Source organism: Corvus moneduloides, chromosome 11 (genome assembly GCF_009650955.1).
Source record: "Corvus moneduloides isolate bCorMon1 chromosome 11, bCorMon1.pri, whole genome shotgun sequence".
NCBI lineage: Eukaryota > Metazoa > Chordata > Aves > Passeriformes > Corvidae > Corvus > Corvus moneduloides.
Window position 1 is genome coordinate 9806979 of NC_045486.1, and position 20910 is coordinate 9827888.

A 20910-nucleotide genomic window follows, 5' to 3' on the forward strand; every position below is an offset into this window, starting at 1 on the left:
GGGTTTCAGGCCATTCAATCCAAGCCTGGGCAAAGGGAGTCAGTCAGCAATCCGTGTAACACAGGTTACACTGGCAGAAGGCTCAGACTTTGCTAACTCACTTAGAGCCGCAGCAAGACAACAGCTCTACTGGATAATTAGCACTGAAATTGCACCACAGCCTATGGCACCCTAGAGCTAGGAGGTTTCCAAATTAGTGAGGTGTTTTTTTTCCATTTTAGTTCCTACAACAGATATAGCTTATGATTTTACAAACAGATTATTTTAATGAAGTCAGCTACCAGCTCAGATACGAATTAGAGCTGACCAACTGTTTGTGCACACACTGTGGATCTCAACAAGTTACATGGCCAAACATGCCACACACAAGCCAGCTATTCACTAGATTGATTTCTAGGATAACATCAAGCTCTCATTTTTCCTTCTCCCTCCAAGCATTCCATGGAAAAGGCTGTTTCTCTTCATGAGAACACTACTTTACCACTCTGCACTTCTATAAATAATTACATGAACATGATTAGATAAGTCCCCCTTTTCCAGGATGACCCTCCTGCACAGTCCATTTTGAGTAAGTTTTAAAGAACAACAGCTAAATATTTACAACATTGGCAGTATTTGCCAAAACAGTTTATATGTTTCATAACTAGAAATAAACACCTAAATGAAAATTTAGTAATCATTAGAACAGATTTATTCTATGGGTTTATAGATCTCTAAAATTTGCAATAGTGCACCAAGGGAATCATGATCATCCTGTTATCTGCAGGCAACTAATCACAACAGACCAGCAGAAAACACTCCAAGTTTAATATTATGAATTAATAAAGCAACTTAAAAGAGATTCTCTAACTGCTATGTGTAAGAGAGCATAATAAACACTTGTTAGCCTCCAAGAACATATCTCTAGTTGAATGTTTTACCAGAACAATTATTAGCCTGTCCTAAACTGTATGTATAACATAGACAATTACTTTATCAACTTTTCCTTTAATTAAAACCTAGTGAACAATGAGGACAATGCTGTAATTTCCTAGGCAGCCAAATATTTAAAGAGAAAATTCTTGCTTGAATTTTTCTTCAATACATCCCATGTTAGCTTTTTAATTCTCTGTAAATCTGCAATTTTGTGCATGTAAATGTTGATAGCAGCAAGCAACTGAGCTCTGCTCTTCATTCCCCTTACAAACACACACTGCACTGGAAATACAGAAATACTGGTTGGACTGACAAGGTTCAACATGGACTAGCCGAAAGCTCTTCTGAAGAGAAGAGCAGAAAAGAATACACTAAATGCAATTACAAAAAGAATTACATGCCAGCTTTTCTTCTCCATGGTTTGTTCTGCTTTACTTCATTAGTTAAATCCAGAAACATTTAGCTACTAGGCTGAGTAATCTGTAAGGCAACATTGGTTTAGTGTTTGCTGTTATTTGTTGGTTTATAAAGACAAAAGCTATCTTACAAAAATTGCAGAATGAAAACTTGCTTAAAACCTAATGCATCTAACACACAAGTCAAACCAAATTCAGAGCACAAACCCAGGAAATCAGTCAGTCATTTTATGCGAGGGACTGTAAAATGTGATTGCCTATGCTGAGCTTGGTAACCCAGCAGACCCCAGGCAGTCTCATTCCTGTGTAGGTTTTGACAGACACAGCAGGTACAGAGTGAAAAAAACCACCCCACCAAACCCCCCACCCCCACCCCAAACCAGCAGTTTCTCTACTTTTCCTGCCAAGAGAAGGAAAACTGCATCTCTTTGTATACACTTGGATGCTGTTTGCATTGCCTGTGCATTTTAACAAATCCCACACTGATCATGACCTATACAGTGTATACAGAGAGAAACCGGATATTTTTTTTTGTAGAAAGTATTTAACACACAGGAGTAATATACACATATTCTATTATTGTTTGTCTCCATGATAATTCTAATATGAACTGTAAACCCTGAATTATTTTAGCTCTTCCCGAAGCAGGAGCATTATTAAGCAACTAAACAGTCCTCCTTAATCTAATTGCACAACTTAGCAATTCAATTTTACATTTGCCTTTTAGTTGTTCACATTAACCTTTAGACTCTCTAAATGACAGAACCTGTTTTTTAACTAAGAGCAACTCAGTGCTGTGTGAGCACCAACACTGCATTTCAGTATTGCAAAGTCAAAAAGATTACAAATGCTTTCTGATTAAGGCTCAATTTTTTAACTTTGGGAATAACTCAGCCTTTATTTAAATTTAAATCTGAGATGTATTCACTCCTCATTTCTAAGATTTTTCTCCATCAGTAGGTTCCAAGATGGATTCGTTTAATTAGCAGAGAAACTGAAGTGTCTTGGGCCTCTCCAAATTAAGATACTATACAATATATGACTTTCAATATTTACTATCAGAGTATCAAACTCCATCATTCAAGATACAATTTTTTCCTGCCTAGATTTCTCATGTAATCATATCTCAAAATGACCAGCACTGTCAATTTTTAAGAGTTATGAAATTCTCATACTCAGTTATTTGTTTGTAGTGGCATAAATACACAATCATACCCTTAATCATATCCAAGCAACCAGTACAAAAGCAAATGAACTGCATGAGTATAAGGACATTTTGCACATAAACATGTATTTATCTTACATTTATTTATATACCACATATATATATATTATCAACAATGTCCCACCATACTAACATACTCAAAAACATGTCAGATCATCTACACAAATTACAAACTGAGTAGACTTGAACTCAAAACTAGAGAGAAAACACTGAATACACTGGCATTTTCATAAAGATATTTGTCAAATCAGAACCATAACTTTCTAGACCAGCTAAATGTTAGTAAAATATTTGAAGACAAAAGAAGTACCACATGCAAAGTAATTCACACTGTACCTCAAATGAAAAAACAATGCAGTAACTTCTCATCTACAAATAACATTTTGTTCATGTAATAGTCTTCAAAATCAACTTGTAAAGAAATTTTTTGGGAATAACAGTTTCTCATTAAAGCATTTCATACTGGTTGAGATAGAAAACAAATAAATAAAAAAGTATAATCTGTGTCTCTAGAACAAGTGAACAGTCACTAATTCAACAACTATAAATATCAGCTGCACAAGCAAGGGACTAAAACAATACAAAAAAGGAGCAACCCCCCACATTTCTGTTTTCTAACTACTCTAAATGTGTTGCCCATTGGTGTCTACAGCGAATTAAGAAACAATTCTCATTATTTTAAATAAAAATAATGCAAATGTTTTGAGAAATAAGGCAATAAGAGTAAGGTCATTTTTAATGTAATTCCTTTAGTCAGATACACATTTCAAAACTATTTCAGATACTTTACACTCTTAAAAAGAAACCATACCTGATACTCTTCTGTTGTATCGGTTAACAACTGGAGCTGGAAAAAAATAAAAATAAATCAAAATTACACATTTGTATTTATTATTACAAAGTATAATGAATGAATTGAATAATCATTATATACTTTTAGTACACAAACCCCATACAAATCTCTTTTAAAAATGCTTCAGTATAAAGCTTTCATCCATTTACTTGCCAGCCAGTAAGCGTTTATTCAAAATAAACTTCATATTCCTGAGGGCCATTACATGCTAAGATGGATGGTAAGTAGTTTTGGGTTGAGGGGGGTTTTTTACGTAATTTTGAAAAAATATACCTCTACACAGATTATCCAATCCTAACCTATCATCAGTTACCAGCCTCATTTACTTAGTAATATTGCAAAGCATTGCAGCACTTTAGGTCAGCGGTACCTACTTAACGTGGATCAAAAGCCAAAGAACTTATTGCCAACCCATTCTATGCTCCCACACTGCACAGGCTGTGGAGCTGCCAAGGCAGTGCTCCCACAGCAACTCCAGTCATCCATCCCTGACCAAGGCTGTCTCATACAAGGGCACACACTGAAATTGGAAAAGGCTGAGATGGAGGACCCATTGCTTCTTTGTTCATGCTGTAGCTGCACAAGGTACTTGAACTTTAGATTGGGATGAACTGCCTGGCTTCCGCTATTCACATACATTTCGACATTAAGCCAACCTTCAGCAAACAGCATCTTTTCCCCTTTCACGGTAACCAAGATACTGTCTTTGAGAGTTGCTTCAGACTTAACGCCAAAAAAAAAAAAGAAAAAAAAAACCCAATCAACCTGTAAAGTTTCATCCAGAACAAAATCAAAGCACCCTGCTGTCCTTCACCTCTAACAACCAACATCATTCTACTCCGAGTGCTTCATGCTTTCCCACTTGTCTTTCCTTCAACAGGCAATCCTGTTTTTCCTGATACAACCTGTAACCTTTCTATTCCATTCTTTAAATATTTAAAAATTAGAGGAGCCTTTATGCCCCATCAAAGCACATGCATCACTGAGCCAGATTTATTGAATGCCACAAAAATCTTAGTGACCCGTCATTTGTTAGACGTTAGAAACTTTTGAGTATCTCAGCACCACCAGAATACAGAGAACAATGATTTCTTAGCAAAGACAGAAGAACTCAGCTTCTTTGGAGCACTTAGAACTACCCTGCATCTATATGAAAATGCAAAACTGAGAATAATACCAGAAAAATAAGATCAAAATTATTATTGTGTATTTTTTTGTAAGAGTAAAGGAAATCAAAAGAGGTTGGGGGGGGAAAGGAATAATCAGACTAATTTGATCGAGTTTTCAGCCAAATCTATCAACAGGGAGACAATGCTCAGCCTCAAAAGATGGTCAGGATTAAAAGCAAGATTATTCTGAATTGTACAGTTTAGATCTTAACTTCTATAATATGACATAATCCTAATAAAAATAACACAGTGTTTCATACACCAAGCTTGAAGAGGTTCAAAAACACTGAATAATAAACCTGAGAATTCAAGCAACTTTCTCTTCAAATCTTTAAGCGATTTATAACAGTAGCAACCCTTCCTGCAAATAAGGGAGGGATGTATCTCGCTTGCCAAAAGACACCATGGATGTGAGAAGTTTACCTCACCTTGAGGGGAAACAGGCATTGGGAATATAGATCCATTCAGGTTTATTAAACAAACTTGTGCAACTTCCTGATCTGAAAGCGTTCATACATTTTGCCCTGTTCTTAGCTTTTCCTCATGGGTCTGCCTGTGGCCACCAGCGGTGACACAAAACTGCTCTGGACAGTAATTTGCCCTGCAACAGTATATTCACTCTCATCTCTAGTCTGAGTAACTACTCAAAATTGACCAGTTTGGACTGGAAGAAACAGAAACACTCACTACTTTTGTCCAGAGACACAGTCAAATGCCTACCAGTTCTCTAAGGTTTTGAAGAATGAGAGAACCGAAACCAATTAGTCCAGTTTCCACTACAAAGTGACTTATTACAAAAGAAAAAACTACATTCAAAACATAACTTGATAAGTTTGCTGTGAAAGCACCTCATCAAGGTCATAATAGTTTTAAGTAAATGTTTAACTAGCCTCATGGATAGATTTGCATACTTATAATCAACACCATTAGTGAGTAAATACATTATTTCGGGCTCTATCTTGCACATACAGAATTTTTTCTCCACCTTGTGACTTCTACACCCATTTCTTGCTCATGTTTAAGAATAACATTTTCATGTCTTTGAACAGAGTTAATATACTACAGAACACTCTGGCATACTTTGTGTAACATAGAAAAAAAATTCAACAACTATGGCTTCTTTTAGAATCTTGACTATTTTATCCCACAGCAGGGTTCAGTGTAATCAAAACTGCATCAAGTTTTCCAGTGTTAAAAATGAGAAAAACACATATCCTTTTAAGGACAGTTAAGAGAGTACTATTATTCTGCCTCCACAAACCTTTTAAGATTAAAATGATAGTTTGCATCTCTTACACCAGTGACAGTTCTAACATGTATAAAATTCACTTTTATGTGTTGTCAGATTACTATTTTTATGCTAAAGAGATAAAACCTGACATTTCCTAGTAGAGAAGATTAGTTGGGTTTTTTTCCTTCTGGCTTACCAATGAAAAGCTCTCTTTGCTTATGACAATTTTCAGTATTGCACAGTCAGTATAGCCACTCCTATGGCATCCTTGCCATCAGAATTACATGAAGGAAAAGCCTGGCATTGAGCACTGCTAAGAGAAACAACTCCTGAAGGTCCCACATACCCCTACACTGGTCTGTGGACAGATTCCAAAAAATTAGGTGGGGAGGAAGGGAATAATACATTTACTGTTAACACAGCCTACTTCCTAGACTGACCACCAAAGGGCACCTAATTTAAAGCAACAGTGATGGACACACCAGTAACAACCTCTTACACCAGCACAGCCCTTAGAGTACAACTCTGCCTACACTGTGACAAGAATCCAGTAGATCCAGCACACCGACCTGGTACGACTCAGCGATCTGGGATCTCCAAAAGCAAGATTAAACTGCTGCTTTGAAAGAGGAAACAATTACCTTTTTTTTAATCTCCAGTTAGAACTCCCCCCGCCCGCACACCAACGGGCCATGGCTCAGACTGAACCACAGGCTATGTCTCCGGTAATGACATGAATGTTATTATACGTTAATTGCAGAAACTATAATGAGATTAAAAGATTTTGCTGTGAGATGATTGCATTGTAAACTCTCCATTATGTCAAAACCTCAGGTGCAGCAATATTCAAGTTCAAAATGTCTCATACCTTTGGCACAGCTCCTGCTTTTACTTGGCTCATGGGAACCAAGACACAGTAATTGGGTAAACACAACAAAAACTGAGGTAAATTAAACCATTGTACCAGAAGAGAGCAAAACGGCCCAATTTCCTCCCTGGCAGCCAAAGGCAAGTGATTCTGGCAGTAGAAAGGCAGATCAAGCTGTGCATTCCACAGTTTTGCCAGAAGTGACTCAGGACATTGATCCTACTCCACTGTTCAAGAAAAATCAGGAATGTCTGCTCAACATGTACATGTTCTCCATACTGTGATGAGGCACAGACTGAAGTAAGCACTAGATAGGAACACTTAAAAGGCTGCTTCAGACTGAAAAACCTTTCCTACTCAAAGTAAAGGAATGTCATTACATTTATTTAATAGAAAATACTTCAATAAATTGCATAAATATATCAATACTGTACATTCCATTACTTAAATTCAAAAATATTCCTTACATCAAACAGCAGTAGTGCCACGCAGTTAGTGGCTACTACTAACTATACTGCCACTTGCCAGTGGCTCCATTTCATTCAGTTTTCTCACTTCAAAAATTAGGGATGTAAATCAGACACTGGGATTTTTTAATTTTTTTTTTTTTAACTTTCCATAAGTGACAAAACAGGAATTTCTCCAGTATCCTTCTGTGTGCTTTGGCATTGAGATTTAATTTGAAATATCTGACACTCAATTGTGGCTCACTATGCTTAACTTACAAGAGTTCTGACTATGGTTATAAGCAGGTATAAAATACAGCCCCATAGGTGAAAAATGGACACAGATATTACTCTTTTTACTGTGTTCAAACCAAACCAACAATTACAGTATTTAAGGCAAACAAGTGACAGCAAAACTACTCTTTACAACCAGACCTAAAAGCATGCTTTTCCTACAGTGCGTGGGCTCCCTTCTCTGTCAGTGACTTTGAAAAGTGACTGGTAAAGAAACACCATCAGGCTTTTTTAGATGTACACTACTACCATAACAGGGAAAGCTGTTTCTCTACACTACTCACAAGACTGAAATTACCAGAAGTACAACCATCATTCTCCCAGCTGCTGCTACCCACTTCTTACACATCCTAAGAACATTAAATTCTTACAGAAAAAGACAAAAAAACCTCAAAAGATCAATTCAGGGTCACAGGAAAAAAAACTGAGGGACAAAGGACTGGTATTCCAGGCATGACAGCAGACGATTAGGTGTTACTGCCCTGTTCTAGATACCTTGAAAACTTACTTCTCTTTCTTCACCAGCACTTTGGTTTTTACTAGGATCCGTGAACATTTCCTAATTACAACTAGGGTAAAAAAATCCCCACGTGACTGTTTGTGATCCTGAATACAATTTATAGCAGCGTACCAAGTTAAGCTATTGTGCACATAAATATCTAATACAGCTCCTTTGTGTAACTCTAATCAACAACTTTTTGAAGGTTTCCTGATGGAAGATGGAGCAAAGCTCATAGTAGGTGGCATAAACTTAGTACAGTACTCAAAGAGCATAGGCACAAAATACCAGCTTTATTAAAACAAAGTAGTCAAATCAGTGATTTACAGAGTACTTTCCCATCAAATCATAGCACAAAATCATCCTATGTGAAGAGAGACAAAAAGAGAAACAGAATGTAAACTGTTCTAATTTAACAAGTCAATTAAGTTTATCCAAACAACACGAGTTCACACTATAAACCATTAAAGCCAAAATACCAGAAGCAGAGTGGAGTATAAATCTGAGGCGTGACTGTCTCTATGGAATGTTATATCAAGTTACGATAAGGAAGTGCCAGACTACAGCTGTCAAACTGTTTTTCTACACACCAAGATGTTAATGGACTTACATAAATAGGAACCATCACAACTCTGAGAAAACTCACAGATTCAACTATCAGCTTTTTAGGATTCCCAGCAATTAAAAAGTAATGCCAGAGCAGAAAGAAGAATTTTCATCATCAGATATGCAACTGTACCTCAATAATTACCAATCTGAACCTTTTATTTCAACAAGTAAAACAACAGAGTTCCCTGTGATTGTTACTAACATAACAGTTGTGTATCCATGATTTCCATCAGGATGTCCTTGCTGGATAGTGGCAAATTCTCACTTACCCCTTCCACATCTCTGCTTTATAAGGTGGGGACCATGGGTGGGGCTACAAACTACTTTGATTTTTTCAGAGGCAGCTCTGGAACCCAAGAGCTCTCCTCATGGCTTCTCTCAGAAGAGCAAAACAGACAGAAACAGGTCAGAGTTTTACAGACGCCCTTTTATTTTTCCTTCTATTCCTCTGCCCACCCCCCTGCCAGAGGAGGATGGAAACTCAGAACCTGGTTAGAGACAGGCAGGAGAGACCCTGATGGTGTCAGCTGAAGCATGCCAGACATTTGGAGGAAGACAAAAGGTCGCGAAACACTAGGGAAGAAGTGAGTTTTCAGAAACGAAGAGAGGTGCACAGAACATTAAAAAAATAAAAAGGCAGAAAAATGGAAACCATGATCCATGATTGGGTACACACAGGCTTTGCTCTTCTGTAATAGACTTTTACATCTATTAAGTTGGAAAACAATAACAAAAATTATATTGTTATTAAACATTGTTTTCCTCTCTGCTGCAGCAAAAATAACAGAGACACAGACACCTTGTTATTTCTCAGTATTGAAAAACAGCTGTCAACAGTAGCAAGAGATTAAAACATAAAAACAAAGTTGCAACACATCCTGGTCTCCAATTTATTTGATATTTTAAATTTGGATTTTAAAACTACTGACACAAAATGGAGAAACGCTGTCTGAAAGCCTCGTTTTAGAAAAGTCTCTGACCCTTGCTTTCCAAGTTTTTTAGAACCCCTCTGATAGAAAGAATGTAGTAACTTCTGAAGGGAAAAGTTGACTCAACAAGCAAAGCATTTATGTCAGTGAAAGAAAGACGTTTATGAAGTTAAAGCTGTTGTGCTATTTTGGGTTGGCTCTTTTTCGCTTTTTAAATACAGTAGAAAAATGAATATGCACTCTGGAATGGACAGACTTTAAAACAGCTGATAAATTCAAGAAAGAAATCACTGCTTGACTAACTGAAAGGAATCTGGGTGAATCTCTGGTTATGATGGCACTTCTTGACAAAGGCCTTAAGAGTTTTGTTTGTTTTTAAATCAAAGATCCTTTTTTCCAATGTATCACTATTTCAATATTCTCTTTCCACAACTGAATCTGAATAGTCATGCATGGTACTATTTTCATTACATTTCTCAGCAGATATGAATTCTCACAAAAAAGGACCATAAACCTGCTCTCAGAATTCAGGAGTTAATACAGCCTGACTGAAGCCTAAGTACAGGAGAACAAATACCTGTCAAGCAGCACTTCACATTATCTGACATTGCAATGACATGATCCACACAGCCATCTCCTATTTCTTGCTGACATGTCTCAGATCAAGCCAAACACAGCACTTTTTTTTTTGGTGTTGATTTTTTATGAGTGTAATCTATATTATGAAGATCAAAGACAGAGCAACAAGGCATGCATTTGCTTTACAGACATGAAATTAGAAAAACTTCCCATGCTAAGGTACAATCAGCTAAAAGGACACATCTCGCAGTGATTAAAGATATAACCATATGCTGATATTAAAACAGAGATTGTCAGGGACTGAAATGAGACTTAGGAATGTTTTCAATTATTAGAAAGACAAATCTATGCACTGCACAGAGAAAGAAGAATGCTGCAAAGAACCAGAAGAGTCAAGAAACAGCTGACAAATCTTCAAAGCATTGTCAGAAGAGGCAAGACATTGGAGGGTACAGCAAAGCAAGTGAAAAAGAGAAATTTGCTTGGGCTTTTAGGAGCAGGCTTAGAGAGGAAGGCATTTCAGAGAGAGGGAAGCTAAGGAGCCACATTAGTAGTATCAGAAAAGTTAAGCTTACAAACCCAACATTAAGTAGATAATAAAAAGAAAATATCCTACACATATTTGAATGTGACTTTCACGGGGATTGTCTGACAATGGAAAAGCCAGAAAGGGTCAAAGATGAGAATGAGACTACAGAGAAACAGAAATATCATCTCAAGAAGAAATAACTGGAAGTTCCCTTAAAATAAATGCTTCGTACAGAAAAAGACAGCGGCATCTTATCTAGGGAACCACAAGGCATTTCCTAATCAGCAGGAAACATGGGCAATTCACCCCCATGTCCAGATGCAGTGGCAGAGAACAGAAAGCCGCCTCCTTTTCCAAGGCTCTTGACTAACTCTTCCTATCTTACCAGTCCTGCTTTCAAACCTCATCTTTTTATTTACCAGTCTCCTGATCCACCAGAGATCAGAGATGGAGGAGGCAGAAGGATTAATACCTCAGGGTACTCACGATTTTTGAAACATAATGAAGACAAATTTTGTCTGAAATCTTTTCATTAGAAACTTCGGAAGCACCATTTAAAGCAACATTCGATTCTGACAAACACAGTTCTTTCAGAGCAACACTTTCTGTATTTCAACTGTTTTTTTTACTGTGGTTTTGATTTCTGAGACTTAACTCCACATCCTCATTCCTTTTAAAACATCAAACCCCAAAGACTTTTGGTTATTTGGAAAGCTGAATTCCACCAAACATACTTGGAAATCTTGGAGATAATTCCTAAATGAGTCATAAAAAACGTCATTTAACTATATGTAGCACATCAGTCTATTTTTATTATTTCCAGCTGTGCCTCTTGCATAAATCTCTTTCTACAAAATAATGAACTGTATACAGGTGAATGCAATCTGAGTAAGCTAAAAGATGTGAACAAGCCAAAAAATATCAAACAAAAAACCCATAATAAACCTGAGACAATTTTTTATGTTTCACTATTATTAAATTTGCATTCTATCACAGACAGAGCCACTGCTAAGTATATGTCTACGGTACCGAAGTCATTGCTCCAAAGAGAACAGTCTCAGTCCTGATCTGCCACTGGAATCAATCAAGGGGACTTGTTTTTCAATTTTCAGAAGCCTAATTAAAACTCCCGCCGTTATTCTGAACATCTGAATGCATTAAACATTGTAAAAACTAACAAGAGCAACAACCCACTGAAGGCCTCTCACACCAGGAGGTTAGACTCACCAGGCAACTCCTAAACTCCTCCGTAAGTGAGATGGTCCCCACATCTGCAGTCTGGGACATCACCATCAAAACCAGCTTCAGCAAGGTCCAGACACAGCTCTTTCTCACCCTGACAGTGCCCTCCTCTCCCAAACCTCATGGGCAGCTCTGTTCTCAGTCCCAGTGTGGTCTAGATTTTTAAAACACTCTTACCAAATTAATATTATCCTCAGGAATAGCACACACTCAATTTCTCTGAAAGTAGGCATGTATCAAATAAATACCATCAGTGAAGCCAGGAACTTTTTCATAGCAGCTTGGCCAGTAACTGAGAGAAATATTAGCCAGGCAATATAACTACAACAGACAAATATAATCCAAACACAGATCTGGGGGGAAATCTTCATAAAGTAATAGGGATGAAGTAGAAAATGTTATCACTGGCACTGGCTTTAGTGTTTACATAGCCTCAGATATAAGCAGTTGTAAAATTGAGTTTGAAAAGAGTGGAAGACAAGCATGTCACAGCTATGGTAATGGCACAAGTGAAGCACTGCACTGGTTCCATGTATTTCACACCTCCTGTCACTGCCTTTTCTATAACCTCTGCCCCCTGTACACTCCCCTCACACACCTCCATTCTGCCCAGAGAAAAAGACAAACACAGTTGCAAATAGGAGAGTTACAATTCCCACTCCCACAGAAACCCTTCTACTTTCAGTTTCGATACCACACTTAACCTGCCTGTTTTTAAGGCCTTAAATCTATTCCTACTACTACGGCTTTACTCCGTGTCTTGTGAACTGCAATGGATGCATAAATATTTCAGCGACTAATACACACTTTCCCAGCTGGATTGCTGCTCTCTTCTGACAGTTAACTTCGGGGTTGCAGTGCACCACTGATATTCTTGTCATTCTCTACATTCCCCAGTTTTGTTCTACCCAGCCTGTGCAGGATGGACTTTTCCTAATACACCACACAGAACACCTCCTAATCCCAGTTAAATACACACACACCTATAAATACTTTTACAAAGCCTTTTCCAATGAGCAACTCCTCAAATAACTTACAGACATCCTACATTTCAACTATTATCTGCCCTCTAGGCAGAGGCAACAGCAAATGTTGCATGTGTTCCTAATACTTCCCTAGGTACATCTGGCATTTGAAAAAACTTCAATACGGCATAATGCTGTATTTTTATTTGAATGCATAATGAAGAGTTGATTTCCTCCTATATGTAAAGAAAGATGATGATGATGCACAGATATTCTTGTGGGTTAGCAATGAAAAACAAAGAAAAAAGAAAATTTCTGACTGCCTATTAGTTTTTCACTAGAAACACAACCTTAATTTTACATTCACTGCATTGTATTTTAAAGAGATTCCATCTGCTCTGTCTGTAATGAGCATTAATATTCAGAAGACATCTGCAGTGTACAGACCAAGCTTTTAATTGGAATCGTGTCACAGCTACCATCACACAACACTGAATGTAAATGTTGGCTATCTGCACTTGGCAGCTGCTTGGCAGGCTCAGTATTAAGTCCTACTGAGACTGATAGTGTCTTTAAATAATGCGGTATCAGGATATAAAAGCTATCTTGAGAAATCAAATATTGACTATCATATCCATAACTAATATAATTTACTAGCACCCTAACCTACTTATAAGCAAAATATGGTTCATATTCAGCCATAATTTTCAAAGAGAGACAACAAATTGATACAACTGAACACTCACATCTTTCACTATGATAGATAATTAAGCAAATTTAACTTGTATACAAAAGGAGACAATAACTGAACTTCAGTCAACCAAAATGGTGTAATGAAGCTCAAAGCATTTATAAAAATCTAGAACTCAAGCATTGCTAAGGACCTGAGAGTACCTGAATAAAAATTCAATTAACAGGTGTGATCAGTGAATTAAGATACTTTCCTACGTCAGACTAATTATTCTAGAACGAACAATATAGTTACCTTTTATTGGAATAAAAAAAAAAAACCAACCCTGAGTCAACAGCATTATCATTTGCTTTAACTTCTTGCCAAACCATGGCAACACAAAATTACATTTTCCCAGTCATCTGCATATTTTCTGCTTGTACTCTGCTGTAAGTTTCTGACAAATGGGGCAGTAAGCAGCAATCTACAGAGAGAAAACTGTGTGTGTGCATGTGTATACACACAAACCAAAGTTCTGTCCAATACAAGCAACTGGTTGTTATACTGACACACTGATCTTAGATACCTTGCAAGAAATTTCAGTCTAATCAGTACGTAAGAATGACAAAGGAACTCTAAGAACAGCAACACTTGCTTTTCATGAAATACACATTTTCTTGGGGAATTTATATTCCACCACCTTTGCCACTGTATTTTAACAAACACAAATCAAACCAAAATTCAAGACCACAACTCATTAAGGTACACAGTTACACTGCCACGAAAATAATTATGCAAGTAGAGGCAACATCAGAACAGAGAGTCATCATAATCCAGTGCCCTCCTCCAATAGACTCATTGGATTACTGGATCCTCTTAGCTTCAGAGCAGCTCCCAACATAGATAAGGGAAATTACACAGAAGGGGAAGACGTAATTGTTTGTGTTCAGGGCATACATGCATGGTCAGTTTCAAGCCTATACTTGCAGATCTGCCACCATTTCAGAACACATTACAATGGAAAGGTAAAAAAGTAAAAAAACTGAGAAGGTAGAGCTAGGTTTCAGTCCCAAACCTGAGCACACAACAAACCTATCACTGACCACTGATTGTAGCAGCACTTCCAATCTGTGTCAATGCCAAGGAAAAAAAGGGCTGGTCTTAGCATTTCATCCATGATGTGCAGCTTGTCTGCTTGAGTTTGGACTAGAACAGAAAGGAAAAATTAATATGGACAGTCACGGATGAGATGCAGAGTAAGAAGCTTTTCCTTTCTCCTCTTAGCTGTTTAGTCTCAGACAAAACACATTGGAATCACTCTCAGTCAGGTGTATCTCATGTGACAGTATGAAACAACTGTAACTGAACTACTTCTACAAAAGAGCAATTTAGAAGAAAAATATGGAACAGGAGATTTGAAGCTCAGCAGAAACAACCAGCAACACGGAGAGGGCCTGGTGTTTCGTACACCCAGCAGGCATGTTACACAGCTATACCTGCCAGGTCAACCTGAGTTCAGGACCGTTTAATTATAGGTATGTAGGCAGAATTTAAGAATAGCATCCTACACGTAAAAGAAGCACATAAAAGCCCACAGTTCTTTGCCTGGGTCACTTCACATTTCATTACCAATTCCAGCTGACATGACTGATTTGAATGATGAAACATAGTGTGTTTTAACATAAGGCAAAACTGCAATAGGTTGTGCTGTCATCTGATTTGATCTGAATAAAAGAGCACAAGGAATTTCAATCAAGTGTCATTTCAAGCTGATTCAGAGCTTAATCTCACACATCCACATTTAACTCAAGGCATAAGCACACCTGTATGTGCCACGCAAGGCACGCTCGTTCCAGGGTATTCTGGACAGCTTTTGATGCAACGTTTCCATGTCAAGGGAGGCGGTCCTTCCCTTCTACTCAGCCCTGGTAAGGCCAGACCTGGAGCAGTTCTGTGCCCAGTTCCAGGCTCCCCAGTACAGAAGACTCACAGACATACGGGACAGAGTCCAGCAAAGGGCCATAAAGGTGATGAGGGGGACTTGGAGCATCTCTTGTGTGAGAACAGGCTGAAAGAGCTGGGACTGTCAGCCTAGAGAAGATAAGGCTCAGAGGAGTTCTTATCAATACCTGAAGGGCACTGAAGGACAATGGAGCCAGTTTCTCCTCAGTGGCACCCAGTGCTAGGACAAGAGCCAATGGCACAAAGTTAAATACAGAAAAGGTCCACCTGAACACGATGAAACACATTTTTGCTGTGAGGGTGACCATGCACTGGCATAAATTGCCCAGAGAGGTTCTGGAGTCTCCATGCTCTGAGATACTCAAAAGCCATCTGGACATGGTCCTAGGCAACCACTCTAGGCAGCCCAGCTTCACAACAGGGGTCAGGCAAGATGAGGCCCCTTCCAAATTCAACCATTCTGTAATTCCACAAAGATACTCAACAGCTCATTAAAATTCATGCTTTGCTTCCAGTTTAAGTTCTGATGGCCAGAAGGCAAATAGAAATAAAATTCACCTGCAGGTAGATGCATCTAGTTTCAGACATCCTTCTTCCAGGTAGGTAACTACAAACACTGACACAGCCATTGCACAGATTTTGGGCTGCTGGGGTTTAATTTGTTTGGCTGGGTTTTTTTAAGGGGAATAAGGTAGGAAGAGCGAGGCTGAGAAATAGCCTGGACTTCTACAGGTTGTTACTATGGGCATGTTCCTCATAACTGCAAACTGAGCATTTTCTTGGGCATTTTTAAAAATGTTCAATGTTGACAATCCTGCAGTATACCAAACTAGTTCTTATTCTAGTAATGCCACATAAAAGTAGCATCCACATCCTGGACAAACCTCAGCAAGAGTATCAACCAGCTTAGCCAGTGTCACAAAAGGCATCTATTATCAGCTGATCAGCTACGACATCAGCTTTCTATGGTTTAGCACTCTATCCTGCACACAGAATCACCTCTGAAGACTCATTCTTGCTTGAACAGTTTGTAAATGCCCTTTCTCAAACCAGTCTTTCTCAAAAGATCAACAATTTAAGATGTCTCAATTCTTCTGGAAGTCTGACTTTTACAGTTCTGGGGGTTTTTTATTAAGTGCTTAAAGTCTTTTTTTATAAAAAAGACTGACAACATGTTGTTGATCTGTGAAATTTTAAAAAATTTATTCAAATAGCTAGTGTTCCCATATGTGATATGTTAAAAAAAATTGCAGAAAAAAACTGTATAATGTATCACACCACATTTTTAATAACCCAAACCAGAAAATGTTGGTCAGTTGCTTATAAGAAGTTCTACATATACTTGGAACTGAAGTGATTTGCTTTCCAGTTTAAAAAAAAAAAAAAAAAGGCAAAACAAAAACCAACACACCAAAACCCCCACACCAATCCACAATTTGTGTCCTTGCTATATATAGATTTATCTACAGAAGTGACAGAAGAGGTACATTGGATTTACAGGATTTTATACTGTAGTTGGAGCTTCAGAGTCATGGCACTGGACAGCAGGTTTTCTGCCTTGCTTTCCCTCATCTCTAAGGTGCAGGATCCTCTGTGCAAGCACAACTGACTCTACAATTCATGATCATTTTCTTGTCGGGTGCTTTTCTAGTGACAACAAAATGTGAATTGCACCCAGTCCCTTCCATGCCTCTCCAGCAGCCAGCACAGCCCAAGCTCTGCAGGAGGGTGACAGCCAGAGGACTGAGGGGTGACACATACTGATCAGGGAGAATGTACACAAGAGTATGAGCAATTCCACAGAAGCATCATTAACATCTCCAGCAATTTATGATATTATGAGCATACAACATGAAGTACTACTTCATTGCCAGTACAATATACTCATCAGTAATTCACAAGTGAACCTTGTTTCATTGGTTACAGCTCCTTTTAGTAAATAAAGTATAAACAAATTTGACTGGATTATAAATACAAATGTTTTAAAATTTAAAACTGTTTAAACTTCTAATCTGGTCAATCTTTAGGCTGCGGTACACAACCAAATTCATGAACAAAAACAACTTCTGTACCACATCTCAAAAAAAAGTTTTGTAGCTTTTCTTCCTTCAGATTTACACTTCTAACAACATTCAACAGTTACTTAAAACATATAGCTGTAAAAAGAATCATCTCCATGTGAAAACATATTTTGACAAGACAGCCCCCCACACACACACTTCCAGTAATTGCATCCTGTGCACTTTCACAGGAAGAGGATTTTTGGGAAAGAGGAAGGGTGAAGACAGACATATGTTCTCTATCCTAAGAAGGGTTAATAGTAAAAAATATCAGTGTGTTCTACCCAGACCAGGAAAATCCGCTTTTACAGAGTCATTTAGGTTGGAAAAGACCTTTAAGATCATTGATTGAGTCCAACCAACAAACACAACACTGCGACAATCCACCACTGAGCCAGGCCCCTAAGCACCCTGCCAAACCTGCTCATGGATGCCCAAAGTCTCGGCAAGAGGCTTGGACAAATAACATTCATTCTGACAACATCTGGATGTAACAATAAAAACTTCCTCGACCAAAGTGAGCTGCAGCAGGTGGCAAGTGCTGCATGGTTCAGCTTCTAGATGAACTGATTTTTAGTAGCAGAATTTCTAGGATATAACTCCCCCGAGTCACACAGTGCTTCACAACAAATGTACACACTGCAGATCTTCCAGCTATGAAAAGCTAAGTGTCTGCATGTGAAAGCTAAGAAAAGCTAAAACCACTAGCAAAAACAGTACATATCATCCAAAGTTACATTATTTCACAGTGCTATGAAAAAATTGGTAAAGAAGTTAATTATTAAATGTTTCCAGCAGTAAGAAATTAAAGTTACTTCACAGGGATATAAGAGATGCTAGTAAAAAATACAAGTTGTGTTTATGGCTTTTTATCATAGTTACATCATCTCAAGATTAGAATTAAAAACACTGTATCCAGTGATATTTAAGTTCTATACACTACAGAAGTTGGTCTCCAAACATCACCACTGAATAGCATTAATTTTTAGCATTTTGTAACAAAAATACGCATGGAATCTTTCCCCCGGCCTTCCCTCAAGGTGTGAAAGACAGAAGACTAAATGTTAATCTATTCTAATAAGACATCTTTCATAATTTAATAACCTGAGATACCTTTGAGTCTTACAAATACTTTAAAATTTTAATTAGAAACATGGATAACATAAAATGTTTAAAAACTGTTTCTGAACAATTACTGTCAAAAAATAAAAAATATTTTTAAAAAAAGAGATAATTCAATCTTCGAATTTTCATTCCAGGGGGCTGTACCGGAGACATCCTTCAGAGAAGGGTACCCCCCATACCCATGACAACCAGAGACTGACCAGCTCCTTGCACTACAGATGTCCTTGAGGAAGCAATTCTTCCTGAACAATCATAATTAGCACAAGTGTTGCCACAGAAGTAAGTGTTTACTGGAGCCTCACCAGGAAAAATAATACAAAAATATTTGTGGGGGTTTTTTTTAATTTCTTCTATGGAATACAGTTTTCTCAATAGGAAGCAGAAAACAATATGCTGTCCCAAGGGAGGAAGAACCAAAATGGAAATGAAGAGCCATTGTGACATCCTGCTTTATAGCAGTTTGTCAATATGCAATCACCAAGAATGAGGAAATTGGCACTACAGTTGATTTAAAAATACAGAGGAAAACTACAGAGCAGTTTCTCAACCCTCATCCAAAAGCTACATTTCATTCCCCACACAAACTCCACACATGTTTTTACAATGTTCTGCAACAAAACTGCTCAGATCCAGAAGGACAGAACAGTGACTGGTGGGAGAACATGCACTGTCCCTCCAACATGCAATCCTAACCCTTCTTCACACAACAGTTTAGAGTGAGATTTTGTGACTATTTGCTCAGTGTTGCTGGTCAGGCCCCTGATCAGACCACCTTGGTCTGGACTTCACTAATACCCAAAAAGGAATGCAGGGTTCCAGACTTCTGTAAGATGACCTCACACCAAAAGCTGACATCATGCCAGCCCCTGCAGGCTAGAGACCATTTCTGAACAGAAGCAAAGCTGTTCTGCAAGCCACCAGGAAATAAAATGAAAGAACAGAGAGTGCCTTAACATTTCTTACAAAATAAACCCCAATATTGTTGTTGGTTTTAAATGACAATAAAAGCAATGCTACAGAAGGAATACCTGCAAGTTCCTACCTCATGCCTCGAAGAGAGGCTGCTCCTAGAGATGTTTTCTCCCCTAAAGAGAATTTCCATGTCTATGCACAGAGAACTGCCACTCTCAATCACTTGACATTTCTACACAGAAAAGAAATGCCCCTGTATGGAAAGGACTAGAAGCAAAACTGCTACTAATACAATGCCAGCCTTTATTATATACAATTTATTGTGTATTTATGAAACAGAGGCCAAATCCTAGCAGTATGAACACTGTAAGACAGGGTGCTTTACTCTAGATCTCCTCTCTCTTCTAAGTATCCTTCCCACTACAGCAGAGAACACTGCAATCATCTCCACAATTCTCACAGGCAAAACACCAATGACCACAAAACAGCTGCTTGTTCTGCACAATGGATTTCTGGAGTTTCCATCCAATGGCCCTGCTTTCAGATCCATATTTTTAAAAGAAAAATATGCTTTTTCATTAAAGGATCTCATAAGCACACAACCTTTATTAGTATTACTATCTTGGTGCAAGTCCTTTATACATGAGCATTTTGTCCACACTCAGGTTTCCCAAATTCGCCCAGAGTTGCTTTTCTAACCAATGTTTTCATGATTTACTATTCCCCTTCTTTGTTTCGTATTACAGTGGCGTATAAAGACATTAAAACTGCAGATTGGAGAAGAGTACACACCATTTGCTGTGGAACTGACAGTACATCAGGAAAAAAAATTAAATCTACATGAATCAAAGAATCTCGATGTATCAAAAACCACCAAACAATTATTACATACCAAAAAAGTACTGATGCAAAGACAGGCATGGAACACAAAGAAGCATAACTAAAGGAATCTAAAGGACCATTACAGAGGAAGGAATAACAACCCTCTAAAAGAGGAACCAGTACGTTTGTGAGTTATATTTATTACTGTCTCCCTCTTCTTTCACAAGAAAATATGAATGATCATTCATGAAGCTGAAAATGTTACTGAAGCCAGTGGGAAACATTCATAGCTCATCTTGGCTACATTTCCAGTCTTCATTTGAATAATGAGCAACTGCTCTGTCAGACATTAACGCTTTTTAATGACTGACTGGTGAATAGCTTGAAGTGAGCTTGTTCTCTGCTGTCTCCTCCTCTTCCCCGAGATCTCCATTGTTCTATTTATAGGTAAGAGGGTACAAGAAAACTTCAGTATGAGCACAAGGGGAACACTGACAGAATTGCCCCAGCATTCTAACATTAGTTTATTAAATGAACAAAAAATAGCAAAGTTAAATAGAAGCTAACGTTCAGTGCAATGTCTAGTACTG

At 38.0% G+C, this 20910-nt stretch overlaps 1 protein-coding gene across 1 annotated transcript in view; it reads right to left on the reverse strand.

Moving 5' to 3' along the window:
- Positions 1-20910, reverse strand: part of PRKAR2A (protein kinase cAMP-dependent type II regulatory subunit alpha) — a 60899-nt gene that overhangs the window by 33353 nt on the left and 6636 nt on the right. Inside the window, exon 2 of the mRNA XM_032120724.1 lies at positions 3368-3403. Within this exon, the coding sequence (XP_031976615.1) occupies positions 3368-3403 (36 nt within the window). The remainder of the gene's footprint in view (positions 1-3367; positions 3404-20910) is intronic.